Genomic DNA, 26,834 nt, shown 5'->3' with positions numbered 1-26,834 from the left:
GCAAATGGCACAATTCATTCTGCTTTGATATCTTAGCGTACATGTGGTAAATTAAGCTAATCCCTTCAAGGTTAGAAAATTGAACAGGGATCTCAATGAAAGAAATAAAATCATAAGGATTCTTCAGCTGTCCAGTGATTTTCGATGATGACTGAGGCCTGGGCAAGGTTGTATGGAAGACCGACAGTTGCCCAAGTTACAGGCCTCCCCTCTCCACGCCACCGATGTTGTTCAAGGGAAGGGCATTAGGGCTCATACAACTTGGCACCGGAAAATCATAAGGATTTGGCTGTCGGACACTGTAAAAAATGTTTGCCTGCGCTGGAGAGCTTAGAGCAAAGGTCACAGGCTCAAGATAAATGTGCCAGACATTCAGTACTGAGATGCTCACCCAGCTGGCTGTGGAACCTTGGAGTTCTCTATCCCAGGGAAATCATCAGTTAAGGAAACACTGGGAAGAGAGAAGGGCAGTTGTGTGGATACAAGAGATACAGGATAGTTCAGGAAGATGGAACTGAGGCATGGATTGAATGGACAGTCGGAGACTTTCCTCCAGAGCAGAAATGACTAATAGGAGAAGGCATAACTTAAAGGTTTTTGGGGGAAAGCATAGGGAGTTGCCTTTTTTTTAACACAGAGAGTAGAGGGTGCATGGAATGCACTGGCAGGGGTGATGGTAGAGGTAAATACATTAGGGACATTTGAGACTTTTAGATAGGCATATGGATGAAAGAAAAATTCAGAGCTGTGTGGGCAGGAAAGGTTAGCTTGATCTTAAAGTAAGTTGAAGTGTCACTACAACATTCTGGTCCAATGGGCTTATACCATGCTGTAATATTCTATGATCTATGTTCTAAATTGTGATATTGAAGGGGGGATAACCCTGAGCTATTTTTTTCCTGTTATTGAGTTCTTACGTTCAGTCAGAATCTATGATGGCAAACAAGTTTGCAAAGGTATTGGTAAAATGTGATATAAATGCATCATAAGTTGATGATGTATGTCAGAATGCCAGTGAGGCTTGTAATGCTCTTTTTACCTTGAGTCAACTGGGTGATCTATTGCTTCAATATAATCCTGAAATGGGCAAACCTTCACTATTGCATTTTTAGCTGTAGTAAACACCATGTAAGCTCAAGATACTGGCCATTTGAACAATACTGGGATATCCTCCTGAGATATGGTGATTTTCTGCATTGAACTTATTGTTCTTGAATTAAAGGGATAGGTTTGATTTGTTTTTACTGGGGCCTGTTGTTGTTCCTTCTCGTGCCTTTTGGCGCATTGGGTGGCATTTTTGCCATCTCCATAGCATTTGATTTTCTTTTAAATGAGGTCAAGTTGCTAGCTCGACGCTTATCCCAGCACAAATGGAAAGTGTGCAAGGAGTTGGCTGGATTCAAACTCAGGATTATTCACCTCAAGATCCAGTGTTGATGCCACTATACCACCGGCTTTTACTAGGGCAAAGAGCTTAATTATTTCCAATGCATTGACAGTAATTACCAACCACAAGCCAACCGTTGATAAAACCTAAATGTAATACCAGGACACCAAAGGTTCCTCAGACCTTGGCAATCTTGAGCAACACACACACACAAAATATTGGAGGAACTCAGAAGGTCAGGCAACATCTATTGAGGAGAATAAACAGTCAATGTTTTGGACCAAGACCCTTCGTCAGCATTAATAAATCAGGGCCCTTCCTGATGAAATATCTCAACCTGAAATGTCAATTGTTTATTTCCCTTTGTGGATGCTGCCTGACCTGCTGACTTCCTCCAGCATTTTGTGTGTGTTGCTGTAATACAAGGCCCCAAATTCCATTTAATTGACTGTGTTAGTGATGGGAAGAATACTGAAGTGGATGCAAGGAATATAGGTCTGATGTAACTCCCACAAGTGATTATCTAACAGATACTTTAACCATGGACATGCAAAAAACTGATGCCTTCTTAGAAACATAGAAAATAGGTGCAGGAGTAGGCCATTAGGCCCTTCGAGCCTGCACCGCCATTCAGTATGATCATGGCTGATCATCCAACTCAGAACCCTGTACCTACCTTCTCTCCATACCCCCGATCCCTTTAGCCACAAGGGCCATACCTAACTCTGTCTTAAATATAGCCAATGAACTGGCCTCAACTGTTTCCTGTGGCAGAGAATTCCACAGATTCACCACTCTCTGTGTGAAGAAGTTTCTCCTCATCTCGGTCCTAAAAGGCTTCCCCGTTATCCTTAAACTGTGACCCCTCGTTCTGGACTTCCCCAACATCGGGAACAATCTTCCTGCATCTAGCCTATCCAATCCCTTTAGAATTTTATACGTTTCAATAAGATCCCCTGTCAATCTTCTAAATTCCAGTGAGTATAAGCCTAGTCGATCCAGTCTTTCTTCATATGAAAGTTCTGCCATCCCAGGAATCAATCTGGTGAACCTTCTTTGTACTCTCTCTATGGCAAGAATGTCTTTCCTCAGATTAGGGGACCAAAACTGCACACAATATTCTAGGTGCGGTCTCACCAAGGCCTTGTACAACTGCAGTAGAACCTCCCTGCTCCTGTACTCGACTCCTCTTGCTATGAATGTCAACATACCATTTGCCTTTTCACCGCCTGCTGTACCTGCCTGCCCACCTTCAATGACTGGTGTACAATGACACCCAGGTCTCGTTGCACCTCCCCTTTTCCTAATCTGCCACCGTTCAGATAATAATCTGTTTTCCTGTTCTTGCAACCAAAGTGGATAACCTCACATTTATCCACATTAAATTGCATCTGCCATGAATTTGCCCACTCACCTAACCTATCCAAGTCACCCTGCATCCTCTTAGCATCCTCCTCACAGCTAGCACCACCGCCCAGCTTTGTGTCATCTGCAAACTTGGAGATGCTGCATTTAATTCTCTTGTCTAAATCATTAATATATATTGTAAACAACTGGGGTCTCAGCACTGAGCCTTGCGGTACCCCACTAGTCACTGCCTGCCATTCTGAAAAGGTCCCGTTTACTCCCACTCTTTGCTTCCTGTCTGCCAACCAATTCTCTATCCACATCAATACCATACCCCCAATACCATGTGCTTTAAGTTTGCACACTAATCTCCTATGTGGAACCTTGTCAAAAGCCTTTTGAAAATCTAAATATACCACATCTACTGGCTGTCCCCATCCACTCTACTAGTTACATCCTCAAAAAATTCTATAAGATTCGTCAGACACGATTTTCCTTTCACAAATCTATGCTGACTTTGTCCGATGATTTCACCTCTTTCCAAATGTGCTGTTATCACATCTTTGATAACTGACTCTAGCATTTTCCCCACCACCAATCTCAGACTAACCGTTCTATAATTCCCTGGTTTTTCTCTCCCTCCTTTTTTAAAAAGTGGGGTTACATTAGCCACCTTCCAATCCTCAGGAACTAATCCACTATTTCTTGGGCTACTTCCTTAAGCACTCTGGGATGCAGACCATCTGGCCCTGGGGATTTATCTTGAGTTACACCATCCTTGGAGTCCACTGGAAAATTTCAGCTGCAGAATCTGAGGATGCAATTGTGTCCTGAAATACAAATGCACAATCATTTTGGTAGGAGGTAAAATGCTGTGGAGGAATAAGCTGATGGACCTTATTTTGGTTTAGAGAAATCCCCTCAGTCTGGTATCCATTATATGGAATGCTTGTTCAATAAAGTGTTTACTTCTGTGGTTTCGTACCTCATTGCTTAGTCATTCACTGAATGTGAACATTGCATGCAAGTACAATACCTATTGCCCATCCTTAATTGCCCTTGTCACGGTGGTTGTGAGTCTCCTTCTTGAATTGCTTGAATTGTTACTCTACTCCCAGGATGGTGTTCTGGGGTGAGCTCAACACCTCAGCAAAAATAGTGAATGGTAATATGCTTCTGGATGTGTGTAACCTGGAGGAGAAGATAGTAGTGTTCCTATGTACATTAGTACAGAATGAATCCCTTTTAGAAAGGTACAGGCATAGAACCAGGAGTAAAATGGGCCTACAACGGGTAGTTAAAACTGCCCAACGCATCACTGGCACCAGCTTACTCGCCAATGAGGACATATATACAGAAAAGTATTAGATAAACCCCAACAACATCGTAAAGGATCCCAGCCCCCCTGCACATGGGCTGTTTGTCCCTTTCCCATCAGGAAGAGGCTGCATAGCACCCATGCCAGGAACACTAGACTCAAACACATTTGTTTCCTCGAACCATCCGACTGAACAACACCTCCACCCATCCACCCACCCCACCACCACTACGTATACATCACCTAGCATCACTTTGTATGCATCTAATAGTTACTTCTACATTGTGGTTTATAGAATTGCTATTATATTTATATTTATGATAAGTTTTGATTTTTATTGTGTTCTTTATGATTATTGCATTTTGTTATGCTGCATTGATCCAGAATAACAATAATTTTGTTCTTCTTCACACTCATGTACTGAAGAATGACAATAAATGATCTTGAATCTTGAAGAGTCAGGAATGTCCATTATGTGAGATCTATGATTTAACTCTAGATTTCCCATGATTGCCTTTTCTTATACAAAATCTATCACATTCAGATTTTAATTTAAATGGAAGAGAATATCACAGTTCTGTTAACTTTTGTGTATAGATTCACTTTACAATTTGATTCTTGAAAGAATTGACCTGAAATTTTAGACTCTGTTGGGTCCCAGTGACTCCAATCATCTTTCTTTATATCCTGGGTCAAGTCATCTTAATGTTACGTAGTCTTGAATATATCATCTAACCATATAACAATTATGGCATGGAAACAGGCCATCTTGGCCCTTCTAGTCTGTGCCAAACACTTACTCTCACCTAGTCCCACCTACCTGCACTCAGCCCATAACCCTCCATTCCTTTCCTGTCCATATACCTATCCAATTTTTTTTAAATGACAAGATTGAACCTGCCTCTACCACTTCTACTGGAAGCTCGATCTTTATTCTTCTAAACTTCGGGGACCTTTGTGAAAACCTTCCTTAGTCTGACTTTTCGAGACCAGACCACTACACCATCATTTATGTATTGCACTGCCCTGCTGCTCAAAACAACATATTTCACAATAGACAGTATGTCAGTGGTTATAAACTTGATTCAGATTCACCTTCACTCACCTTTAAGGACATCAAACACAAAATGCTGGAGGAACTCAGCATCTATGGAAACAAACAGTCAACGTTTTAGACTGAGACCCTTCACCAGGACAGGAAAGGAAGGTAGCAGAAACCAGAATAAGAAAGTGGGAGGGGAAGGAGTATGAACTGGCAGGTGATAGGTGAACAAAAGAAAAGCTGCAGATGCTGGAAATCCAACAATACACACAAAGTGTTGGAGGAACTCAGCTGGCCAGGCAGCATCTATGGAAAACAGTACAGTTGATGTTTCGGGCTGAAACCCTTCAGCAAACCCGTCTTGCCGAAGGGTTTCGACCCAAAACGTTGTCTGTACTTTTTTCTATAGATGCAGCCTGGCCAGCTGAGTTCCTCCAGCACTTTGAGGTGCTAGATGAAACCAGGTGAAGGGGAAAGTGGGGATGAAGTAAGAACATTCTTTAAGGATATCTGTCTTTTTCATAAATTAGGTTAGACTGCAATGTTCAAATATAACATGAGGTATTTGATTTTCATGCGGCTCTATGCTGTATTGATTCCTATATTGATTCATTGATTGATTCATTGATCTATGCTGTATTGATTCCTATATATTACCACCAGGTATGAGAGGCCAGGAAATAAACTGAATCTCTTCATACCCGGCACTTTTTCCCACTCTGGCCCTTAGGATCTGATTAACTCTATAATAACCAGAATACCCACTTTGCTGTAAAACAAAGCAAACTACATCTCTAATTCAGTAAACAACATTTAACTTCCCTGTCTCCATGCAAGGAATTTTACAATTAAGTAGCCAATATTCAAAAGGAAATAGGCATCTATCACGAGATCATGCAATCTTGGAAATTATTGCATAGAATATTCAGTCCATATTGCTTGTGCCAGTCAAAATATATTTTTAAAGGTTTCTTAATTCCAAACCCTGTTCAGCCAGTTCCCGTTAAGATTGGCGAGTGTTTTAAAGATTGAAGATTATTTAATGTCATTTCCAGTACGTAGTGTAAAGGAGAACGAAATAATAGTCTAATCCTTATAATCTAAGCCTTTTGAAGGTTTAATGTCATTGATTGGGTTGAAAGTATTTATTGAAAGGCTGAACGTCTGACACAAACTCCTAATAAGCCTATTCTGATGTGTTTTTTTGCACTAACGACTGTTTTATGACTTTGAATGATTTGTGCTTGCCTTCAGAATGTGTTGTGATTTGTACACCGCTCCCCCTTAATACACATTTCCTGGTGTTAATTCAATTATGTAATGATCATACTTTTGAAAAATAAAACCTGCTTGATGACGGCAAGAAAGCTACCACATTATTAGAGGTGTGGGCTGCTCGCAGCACGCAGCACTCGCTGGAATAAAAAAATACAGACACACAAAAAAAATTCACAGAGCTGGTCACCCGTCGCGGCAGGAGAGAAATGCTGCTTCGGTTTCCTTCGGGTTTCTTTCCCCGCGGCTTCCCCAGAAGATGTACCTGGTACTTGCTCAGTGGGAGGACATCGGAATCCGGATTGCACGCATTTCCCATTGCTCCAGCGAGTCGCGGATGACATGTGATCACTCATTCATTCAGCCCATCATTCACAACGCTCCTCTCCCTTGCTATTGTTTTAGGGCTCCTTTATTTTTTATTGACACGCCGAAGCAATTGGTGATTAAACCTGCCTTTCCCCCCTAAACCCCCCTCTTCACTCCTCCAACCCATCCCGGCTGATCACTGTCCGGGGAAATGGCAATGATGAGCCGGCTGGTGAAAGTAGCGGCGGTGATGGGTTCTAGTAATGGGCGCTATCTTCTGGATTCTCTTTACAGCGACTGCATCATTGAAGAGAAGACAGTTATCCTGCAGAAGAAAGACAATGAGGGCTTTGGATTTGTGCTCCGTGGGGCGAAAGGTGAGGCATCAAATCCCTTCTTTAAATGCCGATTCGACCTTATTTGTAAGGAATGGGGGTGGGCAGCGTTATTGAGCACACGCGGAGCTGCTGTTCAGCTTTGGAGCCTTGTCGCGTGTCATGAGGCACATTTTCTAGGCTCCCTCTCACACTAATGCAGTACGAATTAAATAATGTTTTTAAAGGAAGCTTTAATGGCAAAAAAATCTAAACTTAGCCATGGGATTTTATATATTTTTCAAAAGTGAGATGTTGAATATAACCCTTGTGGATACGATAATGGTTTTTGCCTCTACTCTAGCTGATACACCAATTGAGGAATTTACTCCAACTCCAGCCTTTCCTGCACTCCAATACTTGGAATCAGTGGATGAAGGTGGCGTGGCTTGGCAGGCGGGACTGAGAACGGGAGACTTCTTAATTGAGGTAGGCCAACGATGAACTCAACTCATTCCAAGTCATGTATTGTTGGTTCCTTTGGAAATTCAAGTTGTTTTTCATCAGCAGGAGTTGTCCAGTTGGTACTTGTCTAACGTTCAACTCCTTGAGGAACATTTATGGAATTAGTAGTAAAAATTTTGTTTCCTAGTAGCTGGTGACTTTCTAATATTGCCCTGATCTAAAAATTTGAAGCTGGGTCTTGTTAAACATGCTAATCATATGTTATGTGGATTGGACCTGTGTTGGTGATGTCAATTAGTATGCAAAAAGTTATGGTTTATTTAGGTTAAGAAAATGGTTTTTCCTTAATACCTTAGAAATGTGGTGTGAAGAATGGTGATGAATAATACTCTGAAATGACTTTACCCCAGTCACTCAAATTGTGGCCTTTGCCATTTGGCAATGGGTAATATTGGCCAGAATACATTGATTGCGCTGAGATGATAAGCCAACTACTTGAAAGTCTGAATTACAACTAAGTCTCTTGCTTATCCATTTTGATTCACAAGTGCCTCATAGACTGGAGTTGTGTGTGGGCCAGACGTGTATGTGACAGGTTTCACATTCCAAAGGACATTAGTGACTAAGTCAATTTCAATATTTAATGGGTAATAATTAGTATCTTTTGCATTTTTATTTGTTAAAAAAAATCTTTTCTAGTCTCTGAGATAGGAGCTGCCATATTTTGGCACACTTTTTCTTTTGGAGATTGAAGTCTCCACACCAAGCGCTTGCAACTCTGTTGACATACATGCAAAATAATATATAAAAGTAATTTGTATTTGCCTCAAAGGTGACATAAATTTTTAATTTGAACTGAGAATTTCATTAAAAAGATTAATAGGTTAATAAGTAGTTCTTAAGGTTGCAATGTCCTACAGATTTTTTTTGCACCAGTCATATCCATGGGATATGGGCATTGCTGGCATTTATTGCTCTTCACTAATGTCCATTAATGACCAGCATAAGTCACTCCAATCTATGTGGTGAATGAACAGGGGTTCCAAGATTTAGACCCATAGGTATGGAATGGATGCTGATCTATTTCCACAAAGATACTGTCTGACTTGGAGGAGAATGCTGAGATGTTGGTATTCTTATCAGCTCATTATCCTGGTCCTTGGCTGTTGGTGGTTGTAGGTTTGAGATGTTTATGCCTTGATGATTTATAGATGTTACTCACTGTACCTTTGATCACCCATGACAAAGAGAATGAACTTCTAATGCAATGGATGGAGTCTCACTCAGTCATCCTGCTTTTCCTTAGATGGTGCTGTTGTGTCTTGAGAGTTGCTGGAGTTGTGTTCAAGCTGGCAAAAACTGAAATGTGAGGGGAACTCGTATTGTCAGCTCCTGAGGAGGGGGCAGTTAGAAGAAAGTGATTGCTTGAGAATGTCGTTGAAGAACTTACACCTTAAATATGTAATGTTGGATGTGATGTTGAAACTTTATAAAGCACTGGTGAGGCTCCACTTGCAGTAAGTATTAGAAAAGATGTGCTGAAACTGGAGAGGGTTCAAAGGGGGTTCACAGAAATGCCTCCAGGATTGAATGGTTTGTCATATGAAGGGCCTTTGATGGTTCTGGGCTGATATTCACCAGAATTCAGAAGAATGAGGGGTGACCTCATTGAAACCTGTTGAATGGTGAAAGGCCTTGATAGAGTTTATAGAGTGGATGTGGAGAGGATGTTTCCTGTGGTGGGAGAGTCTAAGACCAGGGGACACAGCCTTAGAATAGAGAGGAGTCCTTTTAGAATGGAGATGGGGACATTCTTTGACCAGAGAGTGGTGAATCTGTGGAATTATTTGGCACAAGCACCTGTGGGTGCCAAGTCATTGTGTACATTTAAAGCAGACGGTGACAGATTCTTGATTGGTTAGGGCATGAAGGGATACTGGGAGAAGGCAGGAGATTGGAGCTGAGTGGAAAATTAGATCAGCCATGATTAAATGGTGGAACAGACACAATGGGCCAAATGTCCTTATTCTGCTCCTACATCTTATGGTCTTAAATATCCACGTAAAGGTAAAGTAAAAATCCCATCCACCAAAGCTGCCTGAAACAAAATCTGTGGTTCCAGAATATAGGATGTCTGATGGGGCATCAGAAAACAAATATCTGCCATTCCTATATGTCATGAAAACTTTGCACCTGAAAAAGTTTGACTCTCTTGTCAAGAGACATGCATTTCATATAAAGTTATCCCATGGTTTGTGTTTTGCTTCGCTGATTGTAGAGAACTTCACTCTGCCTCATAGAATTACCCAGAGCTTCACTAAAGGCATCTGATGGTTCATGCATAGTCCTTGTGTCTTGGGTTTAGGTTGGTTTTACTTTTAAAACTGCAGAGTTTGTTCAGCCATTACTTGGTCATGTGCCTTTTGTTAGGAAATCAATTATCCTTGTAAACTTTTTTCCACTTATAAAGTAGCATGCATTTGATTAATTATATAATTGATTTATGTTGCAATGAAATTAATAAGATGTCCGAAAGCTGTGCCTGCAGGGTTGACGGAGTCACAGTGTGGTTATTAGTAATCCAGAAGCCTTGACTATTGATCCAGAGACATAAGTTCAAATCCCAGCATGGCGGCTGGGAAATTTAAACATTTGATTAGTTAAATGAATCTAGAATAAAAAACTAGTATCAGTCACTGAATTATTATAGAAAAAGATTGTATGGTTCATTTATGCCCTTCAGGGGAGTAAGTTTTCTCCTTACTCAGCCTGTGACCTCAGATCTACAGCAGTGGTTGGGACATTCTGAAACGGTCCAGTAAGCTTCTCACTTACCGGGCAATTAACCTTGTGATGTTCACATCTTGTGAATAAATACAGCAATAAATACCACAGGGAGTATGTCAGAGGTAAGTTCGGCACACAGAATGGTGAGTGTGTGGAACACCCTGTCAGATGTGGTGGTGGAGGAAGATACATCATGGCATTTAGGAAACTTTTAGATAGGCGCATTGATGATTAAAAAATATAGGAGAGAAGGTTTAAACTAATCTTAGAGGAGGTTAAAAGATCAGCACAATGTTGGGGCTGAAGGACCTGTACTGTACTGTAATGTTTTGTTCGTAAGACCACCTTGCTTCATAACTCCCTGTTCAGCCCCGCATGTCTAGTTTAGTGATTTGATGTTCATTAATCCTTGGTGAAATGGGACTTTGGCAACTGCTGAGATTTCAGGGTCTGCAGCTCTCATAGAAAAAAGAACTGCACAGAAACAGGCCCTTTGGCCCATCTGTTTTAAAAAGGGTAGTGGATTTGGTGCAGGGGTTCCCAACCTTTTTTTATGCCATGGCCCTGTAGCATTAACTGAGGAGTCTGTGGAACCCAGGTTGGGATCCCCTGTTATAGAGTCTTTGAATATTGTTAAGATGAAGATAAATTGGTCCTTAATAAGAAAAAAGAGGTGAAATGTTTTCAGGGGGTAAATGGGAATGCAGATCTGAGGTTACATTTGTCAGTGCAACTCCGCGGACTAAGAAGTTTGCTTCAGTGCTGTCTGTCTCCATGGCTATGACCTTGTTCAGTGGGGCAGCAGGCTGAAGGGGTGAGCAGCCTGCATCTGCTACCAACTCATTTTATATGTTTGGTTGATGTGGGAAAGACTCTAATAATAGTAATAATTGATTCCCCAATAAAGGGTATCAGAATGAAATGCTGTGTGGGAGGGAAGGATTAGATTGATTTTGCAGTAGGTTTAAAGATCGGTAATGCATCGTAGGCTGAAGGGCCTGTACTGTGCTGTTCTACGATACAACAAATTCTGACGTAACAAATGGGGAGTTTGCCACACAGTGAAAACTTAAATAGTTTTTCTCTTTCTTTTTATTCAAAACGGTGTGTTTTGTGTGCGGAATGGCCTTGGTACAGTTTTCCTTCCTCTTCTCTCCCACTGCTCTTCTCCTCCATCTCCACACTGCAGATTATTTTCGGATTTCTGCACTGTTGAATTATTTGTTGACATGGTGACGACCAACATTAAAAGCTGCCTCCAGCAAAACGGCGTCGTTCTGTGAACCATTTCAACTCTTGCTGGCTTGTCATGGTATTAAAATATATATTTTTTTAAATTAAGTGTATTTCCTTAATGTGAGAAAAATAAATGCATTTGTGATCAGAAGGAGTTAATTTGAATAGCTGGGGAGTGGTGTCATGAGGATCAAAGTTGCCCTATGTAAAACTGGAATAAAATTATTCCAGTGATCAAGCTAGCTAAAGTGTTGATTCAGATTTATAAAAATACACTAGGCCACATACATACTAGAGGCAAGGCATTGCTTTAAGACATAGGAGCAGAATTTGACCATTCAGCCCATCGAGTCTACTCCACTCTCATCATGGCTGATTTATTATCCACCTCAACCCCATTCTCCTGCCTGTTACCCATAATCTTTGATATCTTTATTAATGAAGAACCTATCAACCTCCACCTTAAGTATACCCTCTTACTTTGCCTCCATAGCTGTCTGCAGAATTCCACAGATTCACCACCCTGGGGTAAAGAAATTCCTCCTCTTTTCTGTTCTAGAAGTTTGTCCTTTTATTCTGAGGCTGTGCCCTTTGGTCAGTTGTACAAGGCCTTGGTGAGACCGCACCTAGAATATTGTGTGCAGTTTTGGTCCTCTAATCTGAGGAGAGACATTCTTGCCATGGAAGGAGTACAAAGAAGGTTCACCAGATTGATTCCTGGGACGGCAGGACTTTCATATGAAGAAAGACTGGATCGACTAGGCTTATACTCACTGGAATTTAGAAGATTGAGGGTGGATCTTATTGAAACGTATAAAATTCTAAAGGGATTGGACAGGCTATATACAGGAAGATTGTTTCCAATGTTGGGGAAGTCCAGAACGAGGGGTCACAGTTTAAGGATAAAGGGGAAGCCTTTTAGGACCGAGATGAGGAAAAACTTCTTCACACAGAGAGTGGTGAATCTGTGGAATTCTCTGCCCAGGAAACAGTTGAGGCCAGTTCATTGGCTATATTTCAGAGGAAATTAGATATGGCCCTTGTGGCTAAAGGGATCGGGGGTATGGAGAGAAAGCAGGTACAGGGTTCTGAGTTGGATGATCAGCCATGATCATACTGATTGGCGATGCAGGCTCGAAGGGCCAAATGGCCTACTCCCGCACCTATTTTCTTTGTTTCTATGTCTTGTACTTCCCCATTACAGGAAACATCTATTCTATCTATAGGCTTTTCAATATTTGATAGGCCTAATGAGATTTTCCCCTGCCCACCCCCATCCTTCTAAACACTAGTGAGTATAAGCTCAGAACCATAAAACACTCCTCATAAGTTATTGTATCCCTTTTATTTCTGGGATTATTTTTGTGAACCTTGTTCAAAGTACATTTGTTATCAAAGTGCTTGTATATTACCTTGATATTCTTATAGGCATTCACAGTAAAACAAAGCAATAGAATAGAATCAATAAAAAACAACACAAAGACTTACAAACAAAAAATGTGCAAAAGGAGACAAACTGTACAAATAAAATGAATTTAAAATGATAATTGTAGAGTGCTTGAAAGTAAGTCCATACATTGTGGCATCAGTTCAGTGCTGAGGTGAGTGCCATTATCCATGCTGGTTCTGAAGCCTGATATTTACAGGATAATAACTGCTCCTGGACCTGGTGGTGTTGAACAAAGGCTCCTGACCCTCCTTCCCGATGGCAGCATTGAGAAGAGTGCATGGCCCCGACGGCAGGGGTCCTCGATGATGGCTGACACTTCATATGTAGATGTACTCCACCTGGGCATTGATGTACATAGCATTTCAGAATAACACACCAGCTCATTGGTGTTCAGGTGGCGTTAAAATAGTTTCCAGAAGATGATTAGCCTTTGTTATTAAAAACATTAGACTGCAAGATGCTCTAAAATACCAGGCAATGGTCTTACTAACTCAAAGTTCAGTTTTACAGTAATTAAAGAGGGAAAAGTGAAAATTTCTGTCCTTGACCTAACTGAGGTCAGAGTTCAGAAATTGTAACAATGCATTTTGCCATTGACAGTAATAGCTCTGCCACAAAGCAGACTTGAGATTTATTGTGCATGATATATAACCATGGTTTCTCACCTAAGATATAAGATGTCTGCTTCAGATTTAGGCGAGGATGTGGCCTTGGACAGCCCATTAAAACCCAGGGCTGCCTGATTGAATCTTCAGGTCCTGTAGCTGAAAGGTAGCCTGCTCTCCTGAAGTATGTGTGAGACTATTTAAACATGCAGACTGTTATAAGTATAAAGTTCAAAGTAAATTTACTATCAAAGTATGTGTATGTCACTGTTTACAACCATGAGATTCATTTTCTGGAGGGCATTCTCAGTAAATCCATAATAGAATAAATAAAGGATTGCACCAACTTGAGCATACATCCAGTGTGCATAAGACAACAAACTGCAAGTACAAAAAGAAAATAATAAATAAATGAATAAGCAATAAATATTGAGAACATGAGATGAAAAATCCTTGAAAGTGAGTCCTTGGGTTGGTGGTACAGTTCAATGTGGGCGAAAGTGAAGTTATCCTTTTTGCTCCAAAAGCCTGATAGTTGAGGGGAAGAAACTGTTCCTGAACCCGGTGATGTGAGTCCTGAGGCCCCTGCACTTACTTCCTGATGGCAGCAGCAAGAAGAGAGCATGTCCTGCTTGGTGGGGGTCCCTGATGATGGATGCTGCTTTCCTGTGACAACACTGCATGTGGATGCGCTGAATGGTGGGGAGGGCTTTACCTATGATGGAATGGATATTTGTCACATTTACATCATTTGCAAGTAAACCATTTACGTCTCCGCTTACCTCATCTCCATCAATGCTTTACTCTGCTCCTCCCATTCCTCAGAGTCAGACAGCAAGAAACATGCCATTTGACCCACCATCTTCATGCCAACCATTGTACTTTTGTTCATCCCATTTACACACATTTGATCTGTAGCTTCCTGTGCTTTGAGGATTTAAGTGCTTTCCTGCTTGCTTCTTAAATGCTCCACCTCCATCTTAGGTGCCACGTTCCGGATGCTGACAAAGTCTCTGCTTCTGCTCTCTTGTTGCTGACCAGCTTAACAAACAATCATTCAGGGAACCTTTGCACTCTTCCTGATGCAGCAATTCCAACGACATCCAATTTTATTTCCACTGGAGCCTTCAATAAATAAATATCTGCTCCTCTTGCATAAGCCTAACTCTCCACTTGCCCCTCCCAAAAAAATCATCTTTCTCTCTCTCTCTCCTCCCCCTCTCTCTCCTCCCCCCCTCTCTCTCCTCCCCCTCTCTCTCCTCCCCCTCTCTCTCTCCTCCCCCTCTCTCTCCTCCCCCTCTCTCTCCTCCCCCTCTCTCTCCTCCCCCTCTCTCTCCTCCCCCTCTCTCTCCTCCCCCTCTCTCTCCTCCCCCTCTCTCTCCTCCCCCTCTCTCTCCTCCCCCTCTCTCTCCTCCCCCTCTCTCTCCTCCCCCCCCTCTCTCTCTCTTTTGTGTCTGATCACTCAAGTTGAGTATGATGTTCTACTAAGGGGTTTTCTATTGGTGGGCCCTCAGGTGACTGTAGAGGCTGATCTGTGATCTACGTAACCAGTAGGTTCCCTTAAAGGAAAATGCCTGAGTGTAACTTTATTTAATGTGGGAAGGCTGATACATAGGCAGCCACCACATGGTCCTTGACAGATTGACGTCAAGGTCCAGTGGCATGGAACGTAAGACAACTGGAGACTGCTGTTGTGATGTGTCAATGTCTTCCACTGGCTCAATTGCTGATGTCTTGGTTGGCTTGCCCTTTCACTGGAGCCTCCTCCTTGACTTTAGCACCTTGGGTGAACTTACCAGGGGCTAAGCACCAGAGAACTAAACTCCAGACAGATCATTCTCAGGATTTCAGGAACTCGCAAGCCTCTCCACAATGACAAGGTGATGATCCTTTGAGAAGTCCCTCTGTGTATCAAAATAACCTGCGGCATACAGATATGGTGCATGCACTCAGTCTTTTTCCCCAGGGTTGTGGAATCTTATTCACCCAAAGGGTGATCCAAATATAAAATGAGCTCCCAGAGGATGTGGTTGAGGCAGGTAAGATTTAAAAAGCACTGGGACAGGTACATAGATTGGAATGGTTTGGACCAGGGGTTCCAATCTGGGTCCATGGGCCCTCAGTTAATTATTAGGTTCCATGGCATAAAAAGGTTGGGAACTCCTAGTGCAGAGGGATACTGGATAAAAGGGGCAAGTTCAGATAGGGATCTTGGTTGGCATGGACGATTTTGGGCTGAAGAGCCTGTTCGACTTCACAGTCCTATTCTTTCGGGAGCAGCACTGAGCTGGAAAGCGATGGCAAAACCATGGCTGGTACAGGTCAGTCCTTGGGTAACCCAGATCAGGGTGCTGTAGCATTGTGGACTGAGTTGAATGTTGACCCGGAGGATGAATTTGACTATGCTGCTGAACAAGTTAAATTAAGATAATTAAATAAATTATCTAATAATTAAATAAACAAAAAGCTTACTTGGTGCAATAAGGACTTACAGCGACATGAGTGACCTAAGTACCCTTCCAAACACACCAGTCTGATTAACTCTTACTTTCTCCTGCACCGAGACCATATAAGAGATGGCAATAGGTCTGACCTTACCAGTGACAAAATCAGAATCAGCTTTCATATCACTTGCATATGTCATGAAACATGTTATTTTGCGGCAGCAGTGCAACACATAATTTTTAAAAAACTATGAATTATAATAAAGTTCAAAGTAAATTTGGTTACCAAAGTAAATACAGTACATGTCACCATATACAACCCTGAGATTCTTTTTCCTGTGGGCATACTCAGCAACTCTATAGAATAGTAACTATAACAGGATCAATGAAAGATCAACCAGAGAGAAGAAGACAACAAACTCTGCAAATGCAAATATAAATAAATGGCAAAAAATAATGAGAATATTGGCGTGTGGCCAAGTGGATAAGGCGTTGGTCTAGTGATCTGAAGGTCACTAGTTTGAGCCTCAGCTATGACAGTGTGTCGTGTCCTTGAGCAAGGCGCTTAACCACACATTGCTCTGCGATGACACTGGTGCCAAGCTGTATCGGCCCTTGCCCTTCCCTTGGACAACATCGATGGCGTGAAGAGGAGAGACTCGCAGCTTGGGCAACTGCCAGTCTCCCATACAACCCTACCCAGGCCTGCGCCCTGGGAACTTTCCAAGGCGCTGATCCATGGTCTGTCGAAACTAACAGATGCCAATAATGAGAACATGAGACAAAGAGATTGTAGGGACATTTCAATGTTGGGGTAAGTGTGTGTAGTTATCCCCCTTTATTCAAGAGCCTTATGGTTAAGGTTTAGTAACTGGATGAACTACAGATCATTCGGGAGGCAGAGGCAGAGATAGATAGGAGTTATCAGGAGGTAGTCACACCAAAAAAACAAGAAGTAGGCAGATGGGTGACGGTCCAGAGAGGCAGGGGGAGCAGGCAGAGAGAGCAGAGCACCCCTGCAGCCATTCCCATTAACAATAAGTATACCATACTTGATACTGTTGATGGGGATGACCTACCAGGAATGAGTTGTAGTGGTCCTGCCTCTGGCACAGAGGTTGAACCCTCAACTAGAAAGGGGAGGCGGGAAGAGAAGAGAGCGATAGTTTTAGGGGATTCTATAGTCAGGGGGGCAGATAGGAGATTTTGTGGGGCAGATCGGGAGTCTCAAATGGTATGTTGCCTCCCTGGTGCCAGGGTCCGGGATATCTCAGATTGGGTGCAGGCTATTCTTGAGAATGAGGGCATGAACCCAAATGTAGTGGTCCATGTAGGGACCAACGATGTAGGTAAGGTGAGTGAGGGGGTCCTGCTTAGAGAGTTCAGGAGGTTAGGAGTGAAGCTGAAAGGCAGGACCTCCAGGGGGACAATCTCGGGATTGCTGCCTGTGCCACGTGCGAGTGAGGCGAAGAATAGAATGATTATGCACATCAATACGAGGCTGAGAGCATGGTGCAGGAAGGAAGGGTTCAGGTTTTTGGATAATTGGTCTTTGTTCCAGGGACATTGGGATCTGTTTCGAAGGGACGGTCTACATCTGAACCGGAGGGGTACTAACATTCTTGCAGGAGTGTTTGCCAGTGCTGCTCGGGGGGGTTTAAACTAGATGTGCAGGGGGCAGGGATCCAGATCCAGAGGGTTGGTCAGAAGGAGCATGGGGTTAAATGTGTAGAAGATTTGGGTGATCTTGAGAAGGTCATCAAAATTCAGGGTGCAATTAGCCCGATGGAAGTTCAAGGAGCTGGATTAGGTACAGTAGACAGTGTTTTAAGCAAAGAGAGGAGGAATGGGCTCAGAATTCTATACTTGAATGCGCGTAGTGTCAGAAATAAGACAGATGAGCTTGAAGCTCAGATGAAAATGGGGAACTACGATATTGTTGGGATAACGGAGACATGGCTGCAAGGGGATCAGGCCTGGGAATTGAGTGTACCAGGGTATACGTGCTATCGTAGAGACAGAAATATGGGAAGAGGGGGTGGGGTGGCCCTGTTGGTGAGGAATGAGATTCAGTCCTTAGCAAGAGGTGACTTGGGAACAGGGGAAGTAGAGTCTGTGTGGATTGAGCTGAGGAACAGTAAGGGTAAAAAGACCCTAATGGGTGTTGTGTACAGGCCCCCAAACAGTAGCGTGGATACTGGGTACAAGTTGATTAGGGAGTTAACATTGGCATGTGCTAAAGGCAATGCAGTCATTATGGGAGATTTCAACGTGCAGGTGAACTGGGAGAATCAGGTAGGTGCTGGACCCCAGGATAGGGAGTTTGTGGAGTGTCTAAGGGATGTATTTTTGGAACAGCTTGTGCTTGAGCCAACCAGGAACAAGGCTATTTTGGACTTGGTGATGTGTAATGAACAGGAATTGATAAGTGATCTTGAAGTAAAGGAGCCATTAGGAAGTAGTGATCATAACATGATAAGTTTTTATCTACAATTTGAGAGGGATAAGGGCAGATCAGAGGTGTCAGTGTTGCAATTAAATAAAGGAGACTACGGAGCCATGAGGGAAGAGCTGGCCAAAGTTAAATGGGCGGATGCCCTGGCAGGAAAGACAGTGGATCAGCAGTGGCAGATATTCTTGGGGATAATACAAAAGATGCAAAAGCAGTTCATTCCAATGAGAAGGAAGGATTCAAAGAGGGGGAAGGGGCCACAGTGGTTGACAAAGGAAGTCAGAGATTGTAAAGCATTAAAGAAAAAGAAGTATGACAGGGCTAAGATGAGTGGGAATACAGATGATTGGGAAAGTTTTAAGGAACAGCAGATCTTAACTAAAAAAGCAATACGGAGAGAAAAAATCAGGTATGAACTCAGTCTAGCCAGGAATATAAAAGGGGATAGCAAAAGCTTTTTTTAGCTATGTGAAGAGAAAGAAGATAGTTAAGAACAATGTTGGCCCCTTGAAAAATGAATTGGGAGAAATTGTTATGGGAAACAGGGAAATGGCAACAGAATTTAATGCGTACATTAGATCTGTCTTCACCAGGGAGGACACAAGCAATCTCCCAGATGTATGGATGGGCCAGGGTCATAAGATATCAGAGGAATTGAGACAGATTGACATTAGGAAAGAAACTGTAATGAGTAGACTGGTAGGACTGAAGGCTAATAAATCCCCGGGTCCAGATGGTCTGCATCCGAGGGTTCTAAAAGAGGTGGCTCAGGAAATTGCGGATGCATTGGTAATCATTTTCCAATGTTCCTTAGATTCAGGATCAGTTCCTGAAGATTGGAGAGTGGCTAATGTTATCCCACTTTTCAAGAAGGGAGGGAAGGAGAAAACGGAGAACTATCGCCCTGTTAGCCTAAGGTCAGTCATGGGGAAGATGCTTGAGTCCATTATTAAGGACGAAATAGTGGCACATCTTGATGGCAGAAATAGGATTAGGCCGAGCCAGCATGGATTTACCAAGGGCAAATCATGCTTGACTAATCTGTTGGAGTTTTTTGAGGGTATAACAAGGATGTTAGACGAGGGTAAGCCTGTGGATGTTGTGTACCTAGATTTTCAGAAGGCATTCGATAAGGTGCCACATAGGAGATTGGTGAGTACAATCAGAGCTCATGGCATTGGGGGCAGGGTTTCAACATGGATAGAAAACTGGTTGGCAGGTAGAAAGCAAAGGGCAGCAGTGAATGGGTGTTTCTCGGACTGGCTGGAGGTGACTAGTGGGGTACCACAGGGCTCTGTATTGGGACCACAGCTCTTTACGATTTATGTCAACGATTTAGATGAGGGCTTTGAAAACTATATCAGCAAGTTTGCTGACGATACTAAACTGGGTGGCAGTGTGACATGCGAAGAGGACGTTAGGAGAATACAGGGAGACTTGGATAGGCTAGGTGAGTGGGCAGATACTTGGCAGATGTCATTCAATGTGAATAAATGTGAAGTTATCCACTTTGGAAGCAGGAACAAGAGGGCAGAGTATTGTCTGAATGGTGTAGAGTTAGGTAAGGGAGAAATGCAAAGAGACCTAGGAGTCCTAGTTCACCAGTCAATGAAGGTGAATGAGCAAGTGCAACAGGCAGTGAAGAGGGCAAATGGAATGTTGGCCTTTATTACAAGGGGAATTGAGTACAAGAGCAAGGATGTCCTTTTGCATTTGTACAGGGCCCTGGTGAGACCACACCTGGAATATTGTGTACAGTTTTGGTCTCCAGGTTTAAGGAAGGACATTCTGGCAATTGAGGAAGTGCAGCGTAGATTCACTAGGTTGATTCCTGGGATGGCAGGGCTGTCTTACGCAGAGAGATTGGAGAGATTGGGCTTGTACACGCTGGAATTGAGGAGATTGAGAGGGGATCTGATTGAAATGTTTAAGATAATTAAAGGATTTGATAGGATTGAGGCAGGAAATATGTTCCAGATGTTGGGAGAGTCCAGTACCAGAGGGCATAGATTGAGAATAAGAGGTCAGTTATTTAAAACAGAGTTGAGGAAGAGCTTCTTCTCCCAGAGAGTTGTGGAGGTGTGGAATGCACTGCCTCGGAAGACGGTGGAGGCCAATTCTCTGGATGCTTTCAAGAAGGAGCTAGATAGATATCTGATGGATAGGGGAATCAAGGGATATGGGGACAAGGCAGGGACTGGGTATTGATAGTGAATGATCAGCCATGATCTCATAATGGCGGTGCAGACTCGAGGGGCCGAATGGTCTACTTCTGCACCTATTGTCTATTGTCTACTGTTCTGGTGGTGTGAGTCTTGAGGCTCTACCTGATGGCAGCAGGAAGAGGAGACCATTACCTGGGTGATGGGGATTTCTGATGAGGGAAACTGCCTTCCTATGACAGTGTTTCATGTAGATGTACTCAATGGTCGGGAGGGTTTTACTTGTGATGTACTGGGCCACTACCTTTTGTAGGATTTTCCGTTCAAAGACATTGCTGATTCTTTACCAGGCCTTGATGTAACAGTCAATATACTCTGCACTATACATCTATAGCAACTTATAAAATTTTAGATGTCATGCCAAATCTCCACAGACTCCTAAAGAAGCAGAGATGCTGCTGTGCTTTCTTTGCAATTAAACTTGCATGCTGGGTGCAGGTTGTTACAATTGCAGGTCCTCTGAATTAGTAAATGTCTAGGAATTTATAAAGTTGCTATCCCTCTCCACCTCTAATCTTCTGATGAGGACTGACTCGCGGACATCTGATTTCCTTTTCCTGAAGTGTCCTGAAATAAAAAATTAAAATAGTGTAAAAAAGAGAGCAAAAAGAGAAAAAAAAATGATGTGTTAGTGTACCAGGGTCATTGTCCAGTCAAAAATCAGATGGTGGTGGGGAACAAGCTTTTCCTTAAAATGATGAGTGTCTGTCTTCAGGCTCCTGTACCTCTTTCATGAGGGTAGAAATGAAAAAAGGGCATATCCGGGGTGATGGGGTTTCTTAATGACAGATGCCATCTTTTCATTCTGTGAATGAATAACCAAAATTGAGTAGTTGCTGAGACTCTTTGGCATTGAGTTGCCTTTCATTGTTTGTCTCCATTTCCAAATGAGAGAGCCTAACCACCCACTCTTGGCATTAAGTGGCATTCTAATTACTAAGTCCCTCTTTTTCAACATCCTGGGGATTACCACTGACCTGACTCAACTGGACAAGCTACATAAATACTGTATCTACAAGAGATGATTGTGTTTATTTGTCATATGTACATCAGAACACACGGCAAAATGTATCATTTGCATCAATGCCCGACACATTGCAAAGATATGCTGGAGCCATCCCGCAAGTGTTGCCATGCTTCTGCCACCAATGTAGCGTACCCACAGCTTACTAACCCTAACTCATCTGTCTTTGGAATGCGGGAAGAAACAGGCACATCCAGGGAAAACCCACGTCGCCACAAGGGGACCATACAAATTCCCTACAGGCAGTGGCGGGGGCAGGAATTGAACCTGAGTTGCTGGCACTGTAATAGCATTGCTCTAGCTGCTACGCTACTGTGCTATAAAAGGATGGGTACTCTGTGACAGGTGATTCACTTCCTGACACCTTAAAGCCTTTCTACAAGTTACAAATCTGCAATACTGCTCGCATGGTCTGTTTCATTCAACCACCAACAGTCAAGAAACTCAACACCCAACGAAGTTCAAAGTAAATTTATTATCAAAATACATGTATATCTCCATATACAACCTTGAGACTAATTTTCTTGTGGGCATATTTAATAAAATCTAATAACAGTAATAGAATCAATGAAAGACCGCACCAACTTGGGCATTCAACCACTGTTCAAAAGAATACAAACTGTGCAAATACAAAAAGGGAATAATAATAATAAATAAATATTTCTAACATCAGATGAAGAGTCCTTGAAAGTGACTCTTCTAAGTATTGGGAACATTTCAGTGATGGGGCAAGTGAAGTTATCGCCACTGGTTCAAGAGTCTGGTAGATGAGGGGTAATAATTGTTCCTGAACTGCTCTCAAAATGCCAGAGACTTGTGTTCAACCCTGAACTCGGATAGTTTTACAAGAAACAGAAGAAACAGTAAATAATCTGTTCCCTTAATGCCTGTGTGATCATTAAATAAGATGATAATCTTCTCCCTCAAGACCAATGTTCTCTCGGTCTCTTGGTGTTGTGGATGTTTCTGTCAGAGAGATCTGTGGATGCAGAGCCTGTGAGAAGTTCCAAGGGTGGACTGGGTGGGCTCTGAGATTATTCAACAGTTAGTGATTATAGCAGTTAGAGTGGTAGAGTATGGAAATGAGCCCCTCAACCCAACTGGTCTTGGCCAGCCAAGTGCCCCCATTATTTGTCCCGCTGTGTGGTAAACTGAGACTGAGGCTATGGGCATACTCCAGCTGCTCCATCTCCAGACCTGTGGACTTTATTTCATTATGAACGTTTTTGCTTGCATTTATTGTTTGCATGATTTGTGTGTTTCTCTCCCCCTCCCCACTTTGTTAAAATTGGGTTTGATTTGGTTTCCTGTTTTATGGCTGCCTGTAAGGAGATGAATCTTAAGGTTGGATAATTAATACAGACTTTGATAATAAATATATTTCGAATGTTGATATCCTTCTGAATCTTTCCTCTTCAGGAACCTGTCCAACTTCTTAAAAAAATTTGTGACTGTACTTCCTTAAAAGTTTGGACTGTTTAAGAATGCATGGAGCCAACTAAAAATCAGTCTGAGTGGCCACTCTTTGATTTTGATTTATTGTTGTCACATGTGTGAAGATGCATTGAAGAGATTGTCTTGCGTACTGATCAGATCCTTACATAGTGCATTGAGCTAGGACAGGGTAAAACAGTAAAAATGCAGAGTATACAGGCTGCCAAAAAGTGCAGTACAGTTAAACAACAAAGTGCAAGAACATAATGAGGTAGATTGAAGCCAAGAGTCCATATCAACTTACAAGATGTCCTCTAATAACAATGGGATAGAATCTGTCCTTGAGCCTTTTGTTACTTCAGCCCATGGGAGAGGGGAGAGAGGGGTGTCCGGGGTGGGTGTAGTCATTGGTTATGCTGGCTGCTTTACTGAGGTAGCAAGAAATATAAATCAAGTCCATGGAGGGGAGGCTGGTTCCTGTGATGTGCTGAGTTGTGTCTACAACTCTTTACAGTTACTTGCAGTCACATATACAGCAGTTGCTATACCAAGGCAGACAGATGTTTTCTATAATGCATTGATTAAAAATTGGTAAGAATCACCAGGGACATGCTGAATTTCTTTACCCACCTGGGGTAGTCTGCTGGAAGTAACTGAGATTAATTTAATGCACATGTTTTATATGTGGCTGTTCTCCGCTCACTGGATATGTATCTTATTTTTTTATTTATTTATTGAGCTACATTGCAGGAATTGGCCCTTCCTGCTCTTCAAGTCATACCACCCAGCAATCCTCTGATTTAATCCTAGCCTAATCACAGGATAATTTACAATGACCAATTAACCTACCGGTCTTTGGACTGTGGGAGGAAACCCGAGCACCCAGAGGAAACTCATGCAGTCACAGGGAGAATGTACAAACTCCTTATAGGCAGAGGCAGGGATTGAACCCACATCACCTGTTGTGCTGCCCCTTTGAAAAAGGTTTTCTTGGGAGTCACTGTTTTGTTCCCCCCCCCCCCCACCGTTTAAATAGACTGACTGCTGAGTAACTTTAGTATGAGACTTTGCTGAGTCATATGCCCCACCCACTTCAACTTGTTAGCTGAGGCATCATTTGTAAAAAAAAAAGTGCTGTATGTGAAATGGTTGAATTCAGTGTTAAATTTAGCAGATTTGAAACTTGTGTCAAGCTTCATTAGAGCATTTTGGAAGCTGAAGACAGTCAGAGTGAGAGAATTAAAGAGATGGGAAGCTCAGATCTATGTGCACTGAATGGAGGTGTTAAATAGAGAGTGAGGCTATCCACTCAGCTCCAAATCTTGTATCTGTTAAATTGGCATGTTCACTTTAAGGATCTGTACTGGGACTTCATCTGTTTGTGATGTATATCAATGATCTGGATGAATATGTAGATGGCTGAGTTTGCAGATGATATGACGATTGGCGGTGTTGTGGATAAATGACTGGCAAATAATGCAGTGGATATACAGTGGATATGGGTGGAAAAATGGCAGATGGCATTTAATTTAGCCGGGTGTGAGGTGTTGCTTCTTGGTAGGTCAAATGTAAAGAGACAGCACACTATTAAGGACAAGACCTTAAACAGTGTTGATAAGCAGAGGGATCCAAGATAAGAGAAGTTCAGAGGTCCCTGAAAGTGTCTACACAGGTTGATAAGGTGGTTAAGTAGGAATATGGCTTGCTTGCCTTTATTAGCCAAAGCACTGAGTTCAAAAGTCAGGAAGTCGTATTGAGGTTTTATAAAACTATAGTTAGGTCACATCTGGGGTACTGCATACAGTTCTGGTTGCCCCATGATAAAAAGGATGTTGTGGCTTTGGAGAGGGTGCAGAAGAGGTTTACCAGCTGTTGCCTGGATTAGAGAGCCTGTGCTATAATGAGAGGCTGAACAAACTCGGGTTATTTTCTCTGCAGCGGCACAAGCTGAGATGAGATCTGATAGAGGTTTATAAGATTATGAGAGGCATAGATAGAGTAAACAGACAATATCATTATCCAAGGACTGAAATATCCAATACCAGAGAACAGGTCTTCTCTGTTCCAATAACAGAGAAAGGTGAGAGGGATATTATAAAGGAAATGTGAGGGGCAGGGTTGTTTTTTCACATTCTGAGTGGTGAGTGCCTGAAATGTGCTGCCTGGGGTGGTAGTGGTGGTGGCAGGATACTGTAAGGGCTTTTCAGAGATGTTTAGATGGATATTTAAATGCAAGGAAAATGGTCACATAGGCAGTAGAGACTACTTTAGTTGACCATTTGATTGCTAATTTAATTGGCTTGGCACAACATTGTGGGCCATGGGTCCTGTTATTGTGTTGTACTGCTCTATGTTTTAGGAACAAGATCTTTACACAGAGTGGTGGGTGCATGGAACACCATGCCGGGGTGGTGACAGGCACCAGCCTACCACTATATTTACAAAATGGTGGCCAAAAAGGTCAGTAATCATGCGAATGATCCTACCCACCCACCTTGCTCATGGACTGTTTGTCCCACTCCTATCAGGGAGGAGGCCATGTAGCATCCACACCAACACTACCAGACTCAAAAAAAAGCTACTTTCCCTAAGCAGCAAGGCTAATCAACACCTCTATCCGCTGACCCCCCCCCCTATATCCCCAACCAGCGCTACTTTATCGTTTCATTTCAAAGTCACTCCTGTGCCTAGCGTCGTTTAATGGACATACAGTCAATCCTTGTGTATAAGCTATCTTGTGTATTTATTTATTGTGTTTTTAATCATTATTGTTTTTTTTTACTATATCAGATCCGGAGTAACAATTACCAGAAGTAACAGTAGACACCATGAGATACATTAGCAACATTTAAGGAAAGTCTTGAATGCACATGGATGCTAGAGAAGTAGAGGGTTATGTAGGAGGGAAGGGGTTAGATTGATCTTGGAGTAGGTTGAAGGGCTAGCTCAACGTTGTGGGCCAAATGACCTGTACTGTATTGTTATGTTCTATGTAAGTTCCTTTAAGGTTTATTATAAATAAGCGTTACATGGAACTAATCAGGATCTGCAAAAATAAAAACTTTTTTTTCATTTCCAATGAATAATTACTTATGTGTGGGGGCTTGAACCGGCATGTGTGTTTGCATTGTACCCTATTTTCCCCTCGTATCAAACTTTGAAGAATTCAATAATCCACTTAAATGTGAAAGGGTTGGTGTTAAGAGGTGTCCAGATTTTCTGTAGCCAATGGATTGACCCATAACAGTGTACTGGCTAATATTGATTGTTCAATCAGATTATCTGGTTATAATCAATGCACAGCAGTGTCTTGTGCAGGGATTGGCAGCTGAATTTCCAGTTTTACGATAGTGATTCTACTTCAGAAATATTTTATTGGCTGTGAAGAACTTAAGAGTTGTGAACGACATAATGAAATTTCAAGTTTTTTTCCTCCCTGATGATCAGTCTTGGCCCAAAATGTTCACTGCTTACTCCCCTCCATAGGTGCTGCTGGACTTGTTGAGTTCCTCCAGCATTTTGTCTGCATTGCTCAAGACATCCAGCATCTGCAGGATCTCTTAGGTTTTCAATTTTGTAAAAAAAATTGTTTGCGGTAAATAACTTTTCTGATGAGAATGCCATGAATAAAAGGAACAACTGTTTATTACAGTAAAGTCTTTGCATTGAGCAGTGCATGAAACTTAATATTTGTTAATAGTCTTTAGCTTGGTGGAGTAGGGT

The 26,834-nt window shown here is 42.3% G+C and overlaps 1 protein-coding gene across 3 annotated transcripts in view; it reads left to right on the top strand.

Annotated features, from left to right (window-relative positions):
* Window positions 1-26,834, top strand: part of shank2b (SH3 and multiple ankyrin repeat domains 2b) — a 1,221,224-nt gene that overhangs the window by 823,279 nt on the left and 371,111 nt on the right. For all 3 annotated transcript variants that reach the window (XM_059976077.1, XM_059976076.1, XM_059976075.1), the window contains 2 exons: window positions 6,973-7,055; window positions 7,357-7,481. In XM_059976077.1, coding sequence (XP_059832060.1) covers window positions 6,973-7,055; window positions 7,357-7,481 — 208 coding nt within the window. The remainder of the gene's footprint in view (window positions 1-6,972; window positions 7,056-7,356; window positions 7,482-26,834) is intronic.

The sequence above is a fragment of the Hypanus sabinus genome, chromosome 7, assembly GCF_030144855.1.
Source record: "Hypanus sabinus isolate sHypSab1 chromosome 7, sHypSab1.hap1, whole genome shotgun sequence".
NCBI lineage: Eukaryota > Metazoa > Chordata > Chondrichthyes > Myliobatiformes > Dasyatidae > Hypanus > Hypanus sabinus.
This window is presented reverse-complemented; position numbering and strand designations above follow the sequence as displayed.